This window comes from Erpetoichthys calabaricus, chromosome 8, assembly GCF_900747795.2.
Source record: "Erpetoichthys calabaricus chromosome 8, fErpCal1.3, whole genome shotgun sequence".
Classification (NCBI taxonomy): Eukaryota; Metazoa; Chordata; class Cladistia; order Polypteriformes; family Polypteridae; genus Erpetoichthys; species Erpetoichthys calabaricus.
The window spans coordinates 178,171,827-178,187,221 of NC_041401.2; the positions used below are offsets into that span (position 1 = coordinate 178,171,827).

At 35.2% G+C, this 15,395-nt stretch overlaps 1 protein-coding gene across 5 annotated transcripts in view; it reads right to left on the minus strand.

Moving 5' to 3' along the window:
- clstn1 (calsyntenin 1) overlaps positions 1 to 15,395 on the minus strand; it is a 97,634-nt gene that overhangs the window by 30,545 nt on the left and 51,694 nt on the right. For 3 of the 5 annotated variants that reach the window (XM_028807906.2, XM_028807904.2, XM_051931425.1), the window contains exons 2-3: positions 9,870 to 9,992; positions 7,019 to 7,048 (exon numbers count right to left, since the gene is read on the minus strand). In XM_028807906.2, the coding sequence (XP_028663739.1) occupies positions 7,019 to 7,048; positions 9,870 to 9,992 (153 nt within the window). The remainder of the gene's footprint in view (positions 1 to 7,018; positions 7,049 to 9,869; positions 9,993 to 15,395) is intronic. The other 2 variants (XM_028807907.2, XM_028807905.2) reach the window with 1 other exon arrangement.

Below are 15,395 nucleotides of genomic sequence, written 5' to 3' on the forward strand. Positions count from 1 at the left end.
AATATCATAGTAAGAAGAAGATAACATATATGCAAGTCATTACATTATCACTAACATTGCATTAATAAATAAATATCCATACTTTATAGCCAAGGTTTATACGGTGAGGGTCTGTGGAAAAAGCAATAGCCAGTGTGCTTCATATGGGTGAGTTTCAGGGAAATTTAGTTATAAATTACAAAACAGCATATCTGCCTTCCAAGCAACTTGTTTACATTGCATCCAGTCATGCAGGAAAACAGCAAAAGATGTAGACAGGCATTTCACAGGAGTACTGTAAATGTGTAGAATTTACAGTAAATACATGTGTGTGTTTGTAAATGTATGCATATATTCAAGCAGCTTAACTGCTGGTTTAGCTACTGTACCAAGCTACTCCTATAAAGAGCCAAGAAGCAGGTAGATTAAGGCAGGTACAAATAGGAGATTTTTCCCTATTTCAGTGAATCTGTGAGCGTGTGTTCATTTTAGATAAGCACTACATAAACAAGTCTTCCTGTGCAATGCCTTTGTCCCTCAAAAGAAAAAAAAAGAATAGGAAAATCAAAATAAAGTACTGGATGAGAATCTGTTAGAAATATCTTTTTGGTTCTTCAGACATCCATGATCTCAAGGTATGCCACACGTTATTTTAGATTTATTTTCCACACAACTGATAGACATGCTATAAAACTTTGAAAGACTAAATCTCTATTTCATATTGTATAAAATGTAGATGATAATATGTATGCCTATGGGTTATTTACCATCACCCCCGGGTGGTCATTCTCCAATGCCAGAGTTAGAAATTACTGTCACTATGAAGAATAATCGTGCAGCCAATGAATCTAGGGTTATCAAGTACACTTCTAGTACAACAGAAAATACATTTACCTCCACTTTTTAAACAGATCCATCAACTTCATTATGCCTTAAAAGGTGACCATAAGGATGCACTCCATAGTAACAGCAACGACTGACTGTGGCATTTATTGTTCTACTATATACTTAAACTTTACTTTCCAATGCTACCATCAGTGAAATGCAGGTGCAGATAAAATAAATGTCATCACTTTATTATGTAGTACTTCTCGTAGGCTCTACAGGTAGGTAACAATGATTAGAAGGACACCTGATCAGCCTACTCCATGTATTCTCGCTGATTATCCATTGTTAAGGTAGTATTAAACTCCATTCCTTGACTGATTAAACAATATAAAACTAGCCATGATTTTTATATTTTAGCTTGTTATGGTTAATTAAAATGAATTAATGTTAATTTATTTCTCAATATCTTTGTGTAAAACAGAAAAATACAGAATCTTAGATTTATTATAGGATGGAAAGTTACAGAAATAGAGGAAAACAAAGTCACATTAAAAGCCAGGGCAAAAATATTTATATATTTTTTCATCATTATCATACTGTACTTTTTATAATCTCTTGCTCTGGATATCCAAGTTTGTGTTGTACAATAAGAAATCAAGGAAAACACCAGATCAAAGCAGCAAGCTTGTGTACAATGGTATTGCTGAAGCAGAGGCCTTCCTATGAAAATTACTTGAACACTATTTTGCTTAATTATTTATATTTAAAAAAAAAAGTCAAACTTTCCAAATAACTCATTTAAATTTCAGACATGACTCATGAAGAAAAATTACAAGGAAACTTAGCTCAGCCAGCAGAAAGCATGTGCATACTTTTCAGTTTCCAAAGCCTTTACATGTTTGACTGGTTTAATAAAAATGTGCATGCTTTCTCCCAAGCATCATACAATACCTGGGATAAGCCTAGTTAAAGCTAAGGACAATGATTACTGATAAGGACACAACTTCACATAGAAAAGGGAGGGGGGTGGGGTATTTTCTTTTAAACTTATATTTGTCATGTAGCAATTAGTTGACATTTGCTTTGCCAAAAAAACAATTTTGACATGGTTTCCTGTACTTTCCATTTAATATGAAACTGCGATTTTCATAACTTTTGTGACTGCTTGTTTGCAATTAGGCACATGCTGCACAATTTCACAATCCCATCATGTCACACTGCAGTATACCTACATACATTTCAAACCAAAATCTGTTATTTCTATGCATACTAAGAATGTACATTGCAGTGCTGTGAAAAAGTATTTGCCCTATTCCTACCGATTTTTGATATAGAGTGTTTTCCAGGTCTTCAACCAAAACATAACATTAAAAAAGTCCACGAGAGTGAAAAAATAACATGCTTTTTGAACTTATTCCATTTTATTTAACAAATAGTGTTGACCTGGGAAATTCGGCCAAACGGTTTTTTCAGCAAATATGCCATGTTCACCGGTGACCTTATTTGTCAAATATTTTTCTGAATATTCATCATGCAGCCAGCTTGGACAATTTTTTTCCCCCCTAGTGTCCCATGATGCTTTCCTTGGCAAGTGTGATTATCACAAAGCTCTATGGCTGATGTTAGTTGGGACAGCCCCTCAACCACCTAGGGTATATAATACTAATTTTAGTAGAAGTCTAAAAAATTACTGAAAACTTGCAATTAAATAGAATACACACACACAAAGGGATATTGGGAAAGTGTTGGTGTACTCATGTTGTAATGGCAATGTCTCTTTCTATGGACTAGTATGTGACCTTTGTATAATACATGAGCCTTCCCCTTTAATAATATTACCCACAGAGCTATGCAGTTGATGCAAACAGGAAGGAACAAAGAATCCATGTGTGTGTTGTGCATTTGATGATAGCATCAGCAGTGAACAAGCAAAAATGTCAGGAAATCAAAAAATAAACTGGCTCAAATAGGCTCAAAAGTAATTGGACAAGATCTGGGGACCTGGGTTCGCTTCCCGGGTCCTCCCTGCGTGGAGTTTGCATGTTCTCCCCGTGTCTGCGTGGGTTTCCTCCCACAGTCCAAAGACATGCAGGTTAGGTGGATTGGCGATTCTAAATTGGCCCTAGTGTGTGCTTGGTGTGTGGGTGTGTTTGTGTGTGTCCTGCGGTGGGTTGGCACCCTGCCTGGGATTGTTTCCTGCCTTGTGCCCTGTGTTGGCTGGGATTGGCTCCAGCAGACCCCCGTGACCCTGTGTTCGGATTCAGCAGGTTGGAAAATGGATGGATGGATGGTAATTGGACAAATTAAATAACTGGAAATGAAATGTTCATTTCTAATACTTGGTTGAAAACCCTTTGCTGGCAATGACAGCCTGAAGTGTTGAACTCATGGGCATCACCAGATGCTGGGTTTCCTCCTTTTTAATGCTCTGCCAGGCCTTTACTGCAGCAGCTTTCAGTTGCTGTTTGCTTGTGGGCCTTTCTGTCCGAAGTTTAGTCTTCAACAAGTGAAATGCACGCTCAATTGGGTTACGATCAGGTGACTGACTTGGCCATTCAAGAATTTTCCACTTCTTTGCTTTAATAAACTCCTGGGTTGCTTTGGCTGTATGTTTTGGGTCATTGTCCATCTGTATCATGAAATGCCGCCCAATCAATTTGACTGCATTTAGCTGGATTTGAGCAGACAGTATGTCTCTGAACACCTCAGAATTCATTCGGCTGCTTGAGTCCTGTGTCACATCATCAATAAACACTAGTGTCCCAGTGCCACTGGCAGACATGCACGCCCAAGCCATCACACTGCCTCCACCGTATTTTACAGATGATGTGGTATGCTTTGGATAATGAGCTGTTCCATGCCTTCTCCATACTTTTTTCTTGCCATCATTCTGTTAGAGGTTGACCTTGGTTTCATCTGTCCAAAGAATGTTTTTCCACAACTGTGCTGACTTTTTTAGACAGACAGACAGACAGACAGATAGACAGACAGATAGACAGATAGATACTTTATTAATCCCAATGGGAAATTTTTAGATGTTCTTTAGCAAAATCCAATCTAACCTTTCTATTCTTGAGGCTTATGAGTGGCTTGCACCTTGCAGTGCACCCTCTGTATTTACTTTCATGCAGTCTTCTCTTTATGGTAGACTTGGATATCGATATGCCTACCCCCTGGAGAGTGTTGCTCACTAGGTTGGCTGTTGTGCAGGGGTTTCTGTTCACCATGGAAATGATTCTGCGATCATCCACCACCGTTTTCTTCCATGGACATCCAGGTCTTTTTGTGTTGCTGCGTTCACCACTGCTTGCTTTCTTTCTCAGGATGTACCAAACTGTAGATTTTGCCACTCGTAATATTGTAGCAATTTCTCGGATGGGTTTTTTCTGTTTTCGCAGCTTAAGGATGGCTTCTTTCACCTGCATGGAGAGCTCCTTTGACCGCATGTTGTCTGTTCACAGCAAAATCTTCTACATGCAAGCACCACACCTCAAATCAACTCCAGACCTTTTATCTGCTTAATTGATAATGACATAACGACGGACTTGCCCACACCTGCTCATGAAATAGCCTTTGAGTCAATTGTCCAATTACTTTTGAGCCCATGAAATGAAGGGATTGTGTTAAAAAAATGCTTTAGTTGCCTCACATTTTTATGTAATCGTTTTGTTCACCCCACTGAATTAAAGCTGAAAGTCTGCACTTCAACTGCATCTGAGTTGTTTCATTATAAAATTCATTGTGGTAATGTACAGAACCAAAATTAGAAAAAAGTTGTCTCTGTCCAAATATTTATGGACCTGTGTGTGTGTGTGTGTGTGTGTGTGTGTGTGTGCGCGCCAACCACAAGCGTTACCTGGTAGGTAACCACCCATACAATCAGATTGTGATACAGACTTCGAATGCTGTGAATATATATATATATATATATATATATATATATATAAATATATATATATATATATAAATATATATATAAAGATCAGAACACTGATGTTTGCTTTTCAAGTTAAACATTCATTTGCATTACGGAGAGGACCACCACAAAAAAACTTTTTGATAATGCCATGTCACATTTAAAGGACTGCAGATGCAAAAATCTTTGGATCTTAGCTTGAGCTGTCATCTGTTAATTGCATTGCATGACTAATTACAAGATTTTTTTTTTCAGAATTTTGACATTAATTTCAAGTTGTCTATTGGCCAGCATGTGTACCGCAAGGTGAGGACCTTTTTGGCAGCAAATTGATGAAAGAACAGCAGAATACAAAGAGCTGTGCTAAGCAAATAAACACCATGAACAATTCAGTTACCATATGGAATTTAGTACACAAATTAGATTGTTTGATGCCATGATGTGATCTACCCAGTAATTTAAAATTTAGGGAAAAGACTGGTATGTCCAAAACTCATATGTGAGTTTAAAGTCACCACCATGTTCCTTTTTGATGCAATATGAATAGGCCCCACACACCCTTCAAACTTTCTTTCCTGATTAATAAAGGCTGAAACAATTGAAATGCACAATTCTATTTCGCAAAAGGCGGCTAGTGCATTTTGAAAAAAGATAACCTTTGTGCTAGCTGTCTACCATACTGCACTTAATTCCATTTTTTCTTTAAATTTCTCCCATCAGCGTTGCACAAACTATACAGTATGAACTGATAATGTATCCTGGGACATCGATAAAATGCCTAGGAGGTATTCACTACTCTTGCATTTACAGGCCTCATTCAGTCCACAGATCTGTGCAAGACAATATACAAAAAAGCCCCTGATGAAATGCTAAAAGAAAGATATTCATCCAGTTTATTTCCAGACTTCCAAGGTTAGATGTCACAACTTGATAATTATCAAGGTATGATATTAGATGAAATTGTATATGCATCCAACCCAGTCCACAAGATGGTGTAGTGAACATCTTGATTTAAGAGTGTTGATCATTAATTTACAATTATGCCTGTTCAGTCTTTGTGTCAGACCTACAATATGACTCCGAGCAAGTCACATTAAAAGGCCTGTGCCGCAAACAGAAAAAGATTAATAAAAGAAATTTGAATGTATCTCGATCCTGTAAGTTGACAAAATAGAACAAAAATATATTCTTGGTAAAATTGTAGATTTTTCTATATTGGAACCAAAATAAAACTGAAGGTTTCCTGATTATTCACTTTAGATGTTGCGTTACATCAGAGTGAAAGTAAAATAATCTGTTTTTGTAGTGTCATTTTCTGTTTATGTAATATACTTCATTGTCCATTTCATTTCAACTCCCAACATTCAATTGCAATTCCAAGTAAATCAGTAGCACTGTGGAATTATGGTAAGAACATCCTAAAACTAGGCTCTATTATAATATGTGACAGGAATGATAGGTTTTATTATTAAACACGTTCGTGAAATAGGATTATTATCAATGTCAATGAAAACATGGACTCTCAGAGTACTCAAGGAAATGAGCTTGTGTAGTTTATGATTATTTCCTTTTTCATTTAAGCTTTGTCATGAATGTCATAACAATGTGACCTGATTGTCATTTCATAGTCTTTTTTTGGGCTAGATGGTAGTCACTGTTTTCTGTGGTATAAAGCTTTCAAAAAATACACTTCAAATGTCAACTACATATAGTAAATGAACACAAGTAAAACTTAAAATACACAAAAGTTAACATCAAACTGACTATTTTTTCTTTTCCAAGCTTAAGCATTAGCAACCCTAATTTTTGTGAACACCTGGAAAAAGATGGCTGTATGACCTCCCAGGAGAAGATGGCAAAGGTGTCTTGCATTTCGATTACACTGTGCCATTTATAATACACTCATTATATTTCCAGTAAACATGTTCCACATATAAAGAGGACTAAACTAAGCTAAATAATATGAATTGGAATTTGTTTAAATATATCAATCAGATCTATACCACTGAAATGTTTATTAGCTATAACTATGGATGTCTCACGTATAGATATTTCTAACCAAAGCCACTGGTCATTACACACCTCATCCAGCTGTAAAATTTGGGTTTGTTTTTGTTTATTTGGTTTTTTTTTTTCCTTTTTTGTCTGCTTAACCACCCCAAGGAAAAAAATTACAGAACATGACAGGATATTCTGTACAAGTGCTGAATGCCCAGCTCATAACCAGAGTTAGTGGGTTAATACAATTTCATAAAGAAAAAAAAATAAAGGGAGAGAAAGAGAACCCATCATCACCTTCTTTGGTAAAAGTCACCTCAAAACTCTCTATAAAGGGAGAAAAGATAAACCCAAGTCAGTCATATAGGAGAAATTGAGAAGGAGTGAAAACACTGGGGCATAATTTTACTATCAAAAGCAGTCTGCAATACATTAACATGCTATGGCCATTCACAGCGCATCTGAGGAAGAGAGAGGAAAAAAGGAAGATTTAATAAAACCAAAATTAATCACACCCAATAAAATGCAACACGAGCTTCTGAAAAAAAGGCAAGATATAAGCAAATACAAAAAACATACACTGTTATCCTAATTAATATGCTAAGAATATCAACATTTGGTAAAGAAAATATTTTAAAACTACACAATATGACTAACATTAAAATTTACACTGATTTAATGTTAATGTTGCTTTTTTCCTTTTTATAAGTGACAGACTTCATACTCCAAAATGTCCTTAGAATAGTCTATTTAAACACCAGTTGAAGGGCTGAGTTTGAGCATCCCATTCACAAACAGCATAAAAACCAAAACACAAAATGACAAGTATTGATACAGTGATTGCTATAGTGAATAGGATAACAGGGCAGCATGCATTTCTCCATCTGTTCTTACTAACATCCTGAGCTGTACACTTGAGTTCATCCTGTTAAGGCACGTTGTAGGTCAAAGATCTTAAAGCACTACAGAGGGTGGCGAAGGCAGCAAAGAGCACTACCAGCACCCATCTGCCTTCTATTCATGACATATGCAACGCTCACTGGCTTAGAAAGGCAAACAGTGTATTTAAAGACCTTAGCCATCCTGGAGTCACTTTTTTTACAACTAATGTTTTGCAAACAGCACAGGACAACTGGCACTTGCATCAATAGATTCAGAGACAATTTGTACACACAACTCTAAGGTTGCTAAACTGCAGATCATAAAAACAAATATTGCGGGTGTGGGTGTATGTATATGTATTTCATTTATACAGTGCCTTCCATAATGTTAAAGGTTGCCCCTCTATTTAAATAAAAAAGAAACAGTATAATTTCTATTTATGTATCATACATACTATTCTATCTTGGCATACATTATGTGGTAAAATAACCTGATGCATAGCTGATGAAAGCCACTGTTTCACAAGACAATCTGATTATGTAAGAAAATGTCACTGTTGTAGAACAGTTGCAAAATACCACAATTTTGAAATAGCTTTTGCACTCAAGCTAACTTTTATTTACTTTTTTTTTTTACTATTTAATTTATTAATTTTTCTGAAATGTATATAGAATAGATTGACATAAACCCTATTTTCCCCAAGGAATAGTTTTGACTAAATAACCCAGCCCTCAGTTTTGCAAAGGTAAGGACCAATTAAAAATAAATTTGTAATAAATGAAAAACAACAAGGGTTGACAAAATTTCAAATGGCATATACAGTAAAACACTTACTGTAAACATAAAGAGAAAGGAAAATTAATCAACAGTTAAGGTTTATAGAACCTCTTCATAAATGATTTACAGACAGCCATCTCATATTTAATTCAAATAATGTAATATGCATCATTAATTCATTGTGGCATATTACACAGTTTTGTTGACGATGTTAACAACAAACTAAAAGCCTGTTGCAAAACATGCATCCCATTCTCCTGCTAGCCCAGTATTTGTTACAAGTTTCCCTGGTAAACTCACAGGATTGAACCTGCTTCAAACCACAAACTTCTATACATCTGTTCAAAATAAACATTAAAGTAAGCTGATCAGAGATCACCTTCTCTGCAAGTTTGCATCTGCAAGTGCTACCAACAATGCATTACTAGATTACACTTTACAGAATACAGTTAGTCACTCAATAAAGTCATAACCAAACTTGCCTAAAGGGATATGGAAATATTTAAAACTTCAAACCTTATACCTTCATACTGTGTTGCTTCACTTTCAGAAGAAATATTAAAACATTTATGACCATTAATATAGTAAACTCTTAACAGGATAAAACATTTCCTTGCAATTTTGAGAAAGTATGTAAACCATATGATCTCTCAAATAAAAGAGGTTCTGTAATTAAAGAGCACAGTTCAATCAAAAAGTCAGCTGCTTTGCTTTAACTTTACTGTGAATAAAACTAGGAATGTCTTTGATTATTCTGATCCAACATGACAAGAAGAAAAAATCCAGTATGTGCAACACCTGCTTTAAATCACAAACATTTCTTTGCATAATAATAATTTAAAACTGTAAACTGCCTCTATTCAATTGTTTAAACCTTTATTTAGAAGCTTCACTTATCAGAACAAAAGTAGAGATTTTAAATAGTTTGTATTAACTTTTTTTTCAAGTAATGTGTACATTAATTTAATCTCTAAATCCTTATTCTTTTAAATATGTTTGTGTTAAATTAAATCAACTGTAGAAAATATATTAAAAGTAAATAATGAAACTGCAATTTGCAATTACCTTATTAATTAACCCTTTTTTTCCTTTCTTTCACAAGTGAAACAAGTCCAAAACAAGTGTATAACATTGTAAGTTGCACTGATGAGAAATGAGTCCCTTTAATTAGTCCTTAAATCTATGCTTGGATTTATGCTGGAGAACTTCTGGCTGTTTATAAATTAATAATTCTGAGTCATATATGTTATGTACTAAGTAAATTATATTTAAATATGGAATTAACCAACCAGCAAGGTGCAAAGAAAATTAAGTAAATTATCCTAGAAGGCATTAAGTAACTCAAAATATTATATAATGTCTTCAGCGTACTGCTGCAGTCAGTATTTTATTAAACAAATACGTCTATTGTTTAAAATTTAAAGAAAAATGAAAATGCAACAAGGTATGCTAACTACCAAAACAACAAACAGAAATAAATCTTCTTTACCCGCATGCTGAAGAGGAGCATCTTTATCCAATGCAATTAAAGGCGGATCTAGAAGCACCTTGTTATCATTTTCTGTAATTATTCCATGATATGTTGTTTCAATCCATGGCTTGTGTTTGTTAACTGTGGAAGAGAACATTAACAATCAGTAAATAAAAATAAAGAAAACCAGAACCAAGGATGTTTCAGCCAACACACTACATATAGTTTAGGACTACAAAAACCATGGTATAAAATCCAAAATACTTTAATATAAAATTGGTTGATAATTCCACTGCAAACCAGAAATGAGACAGTGAAAAGTACAAAAAAATAACTATAATTTTGAATAATTTCTAGCACATTCATTTAAATTCTTTACTGTTAAGGTGAGCCAATAAAGAGTTTTTCTTGGAGAAAGTTAAATTAGAATATAATTTAAGTCAAAACACAGGTATTCATGCCAGGCTTGCATCTCCCAATGGACATCAAGTGAACAAGCAATTTGCTAGCCATTGTATGTAGTATGTGAGCTTTTAACCAAGATAATAATAATGTTTTAGACATGAACAAAATACAAAAGATATCTTAATTTCAGTTGTGTGGAAATTTAATGTTTTGTAAAATTCTATTGATCCTTGATATTGCATTTCTCCATTACAATTTTTTTTTTTTTTTTTTGTAAAATTGCATAAACAGTGGTTTGCTTGTTCACTTCTTTTTTTATCATTTACAAACAAACACTTTAAGGATGGTGAAAGTATTATCAGGACGCAAGTTTCCCAGAGTTTTTCTAAAATGCTACGCCACTCCTCAATCACATATTTCTTAGAGACATGGTCCTAAATATCCATGTCCTTTCATATATATATATTTTTATACATACATACATACATACATACATAAATACTTTACACACACACACACACACACACACAGAGTATGTACACATTTCTTATAAAATGTACGATGTGTCTCAATGAACAGAGAGATGGTAAAGTAAAACTGCCTTAAGACTCTCATCTTACACAGGTTATATTCCTAATAGTCAAAGTCCGCATATAGCGAAATGTCTCTAGACAACGCTTCTAGATTAACTTCAAACATGGCTTAAACTATACTCATTAATGTGTACATTATTAACATATGTCAGTTGTTTCACATGTAAATGTGCATCAGTAGTTTTAAATACAACATGCCCACATCCAGTAACTTATTGAACATGCGACTCAGGCTCCATGTAGGAAGCTAGAGAGGAGGCTGACAAAGCAGCTAGTTTCAGTACAATACAGCCAGCTTTTGAACAGTTCATTGTTTTACAAAAATGAAAGTATGCCAGTTTACCTCTAGACATACAAAGATAAAAGCAGACACTAAGACAAAGAAGAATGTATACTTGCTCTGGGTAAGACAGGTGAAAACATGAGGACTGTGTTAAAGAAAGTACAGTAGACATGGCAAGCCAGATTGAGTGAGACAGCATGAAAGTATACAGAGGAGTGTGCGTCTCTTCCTCTTCTCCTACTGTGAGGAGATGGAGTAAGTGTACAACAGCATACACCTTGCTATTCCTCACACACCCCATTTGCAAAGTGATGAGTGTGAGTTAGTGAGAGTGCAGCAGGGAACATGTCTTTGTTTTTGGGCCACTGCATCTCACTGCAAGTGAAGCACAGTAGTACATGGGATACTTCACACACTGGTGTGAATGATGGGGAGTGAGAATTCTCTGGTGGATGTTTTCTTCTTTCTTACACTACTACTTGAAAGCACAAAAAAAGTATATTAGACTATCAAGCTGCGATGACAGAGGACAGAAAAAGAGTCCCCACTTGCACAATGTAATAAAACAGCATGTTACCCTGCACAGTGCAAAGTTAAATTTTTCACACTCTTTCCCTTGCACTTTACTTTTGTATTCCACTACCAATTTCCAAACTGAATTTGTGAAATTTAGGTTCTACTGTATGCTATACATTCTGTAGGCATGAGATAATACAAAGCCCACTAAACAATCCTTACTGAGATTCTGGCTCCACGACACAATATTCCCACTGTATAATTTTTTTTATATGAAAGAAACAGTGCATGTTTACTGTTACTTATTATTAGACATCCACATATCAAAACACTGCAAAAAAACAACTCAAATCAATGCACAAGCAATCAAGTTTTAAAATAAGTTTTTGTAAACATTTTTTATTAAAATACAATAATCTTAAATATTAACGTAAAATATTTTTATTGCAATAATGCAGGACGTGTTGTTTGTTGATTAACACCTGTAAGAATTCCACTGTACTCTGTACACGTAACGATAATTACTCGATAAACCTATATCATAAAGTTACACTGGTGCAACACCATCCAAATTTAAATTCATCTTCTCGTTTTCTGAGTTAACATCAAGCATTGCTCCAACAATGGGTGTTCTTTTGTTTACTGTTTGAAAGCCTTACTAATGCATTACCTACGGGTCTTGACTGGATCTTTGAAGACCTTTCATATTTCCTTTTAAGGAAAATGAGAATATCGACACTCTGCATGAAGTGGAGACCCCTCTGTTGGCAGCTGAAACTCTCACTCCCTCCTTGCCGTAATCTTCCCGTTTCTGAATCAGTGTCAGTGATAGCTGTATCAATGTCTCAAGCACTTGTTCTCACATCTGCAGCTCGTCAGTAACTGTAATTTACTGCTCCCAGTAGCATTTGAGTATGAGAATTGATCCAGTATAATGGCAAGTATATGCTTTGCCAGTCCCAATAGAGTTTGATTTGAAAACAAGACAGGGGATGCAGTTGTGCTTTTATCAAACAATGCTGCAATTTGTTGTACTCACCCAAGGATGAAACTCATTAAATTAAGCGTATGCGAAACAGTTAACCTGCAGTCCAAGCTCAATCCCACATACAGTGATGTCTAAGTTGTGCACTGACAACTTCTATCTTCTCATCATTATAAAGGTGGGGAATAACAGTTGCACTAAAGAGCAATTTGTCATTTTATAATTTAGTTCTAATTTTTCACTCGGATATTCAAAGTTCCTGCTTATGAAGAAACATTTTTCTTTTGCCGTTGTGTTTCATTTCAGTCTTGTTGTAATGCCACACAACACACAATACAAGGCATATATCGTAATCCTGGCATCTTGCATCTCGAAATCTGATACTATGAAATTTAGTCTTATTACTACAATTCTGATAACTGATCATTCAAATATCTGTAAGATTTCAAATTAAATCAAATTACAACATAATAATTATTTAACAGTTCTACAAAGCCAAAGGTCATGCGAAAAGACAGCTTCCTCTCAGGGATTAACAAAAGTACAGCAAATCAAAAAATCATGAAAAAAATGTTTAAACACTACATCATGTCCATGTGTCTTTAGGTGGGTCTGCTATTTCAAAACATCAAGTAATGAGAAGTCAAGTAAAATGACACCTTTTATTTGCTAACTAAAAAGATTACAATATGCAAGATTTTTAACTTCCACTGCTGCAGGCAAGCTCTAAATTGTTATCCCAATACTTGTTCCCTGAAAAGGCCTTTTTGAATAACCCTGAAATTTTTTTTCAATTTTTTTGGCAACTTAAACCTTTATTTTAACTCCTGACAGTTTACCACTTACCCTTGTACCTTTTCATGGTAGTTATTAGACTTGAACTGCTTAAATTTCAGGTAAAACCCAGAAAACGTTATGTTGACACCCCTCCAAACCAATACGGTAAAGTATTATGGCATAGCCTGTACTCTTCACCCAGGGCAAAATGCAAAATTCAGCCTTAAAAAGGTACATCATATACACTCAACACTATGGAACTTAAACATTTTCTTTAAAAAAGAAATCAAGTTATTTACCTGACAGTGCTGAAAAGAAGTATTTTACAAGATGTGGTTTTAGCCATCCTTAGCCAAACAGTTTACATGAATGATCCTTTCTAGGTACAGCAATACAGTGATGTTGTGTTTAAAACTATTATATACAGCAACATTAATTACTAATGAAAGCCTGAAGTGACTGACAATCTAAAAACAAATTAGACACTACCGATGAACAAATTCTGAAACACAGGAAAATAATTATAATTAAAATAATTCTAAATAAAGTAAGATAGATACAAGTGTTTACACCTAAACAGCTATGAAACAGTAATATTTTAAACTTTAAAATTAAATTTATTGTATTACTTCATTAAATTTACTGCAATTTTCTTACATAGTTTCCCCTAATATTTTTGATGGTGGCCACTCCCAAGTAATTCTTCTTCTTGAAGTCAGACATGAGTGAGATGCCAACTTTAATTAGGTATTAGGAATACTGTAAAAAACTAACATACAGGTAATTACATTTTCTGAGTTTTGGTACATAGTATTGGTTCTTGTGACATCCCTATCTGTGATACAACAGGAAAAAATGTAATGGATCCCATGACTATGTGGCACCATATCTTGACTGGAAAAAGGGAGCATGGTCACGACGTCTGAAGTTACTGAAAATTCATAACCGTGTTGCAAACTATCTAAGAACAATGCAACATTCAGATCATGTCTCAAGCCTGTCAGGGGTGCGGAAATCCAACGCCCGACATGTCCGACACGGGTAAATTGACCATCGGACAGGCGTGTTTTTCTGGTTTCAGTTGTCCGCAGACAAGTGCAATTTTCTGGAGAAAAAAGAATTATATATTCGAATACGACATTAGGCGGTAAGCATGTTTTTCTCGCTATATGCGTGTTGCCGAAACTGAAGCAAGTAGCATCGCAGATGAGAAATGGATCGTTTGATTAAAACTGGCACAACAGGCCCTGAAAAACCTGACAATGAGGACAAGAAAAGAAAAACAAAAGCCGAAAGGGACTGTATGATAAAAAACGAAAACGGTCTTTTCAATCGCAATGGCTCAAAGAGTTTCCGTGGGTAAATGCAGACGACACTATCTCCGTTTTTTGCCAAATTTGCCGTCAGTATCCACTTATTGCCGACAAAACATCCACATTACTTACCAGCAAGAAAGTCGACAGAAAAGACACACTACTGTCACATCAGCTGTCTGCGAAACATATTGCCTGTATGTCAAAGCATGAGTCTAAAAGTAAGAAAAAAGTTGGTTCAATTAAAAAAGCGTTTTCTAAAGTTGAATGCTCAGAGGTTGAGCGTTATGCTAGGCTGTTCAATACTGCTTACGCTGTTGCTAAGCACAACAGGCCATTTAATGACTTTCAATTTCTGTGTTCTGTGCAGGAAAAGAATGTTGTAAATTTAGGGAGTGACCATCGAAGCAGGGACGCCTGTGTTGAGTTTGTGAAGTCACTATCGTCTGTTTTGCTGAATGATGTCTCAAGCCACGTGAAACATGTCAGATTCTTTTCAGTCATGAGTGACTCAAGCAGCGACTCATCAGTAATAGACCAAGAAGGTTAATCTTGATGGTGCAGCAGTTAATCTTGGAGCTAAACATGGTGTTGCCAGAAAGCTCAGTGATTGTGTAAGTAACAAAGTTCTTGTTACACACTGTGTGGCACATAAACTGGAGTTAGGTGTAC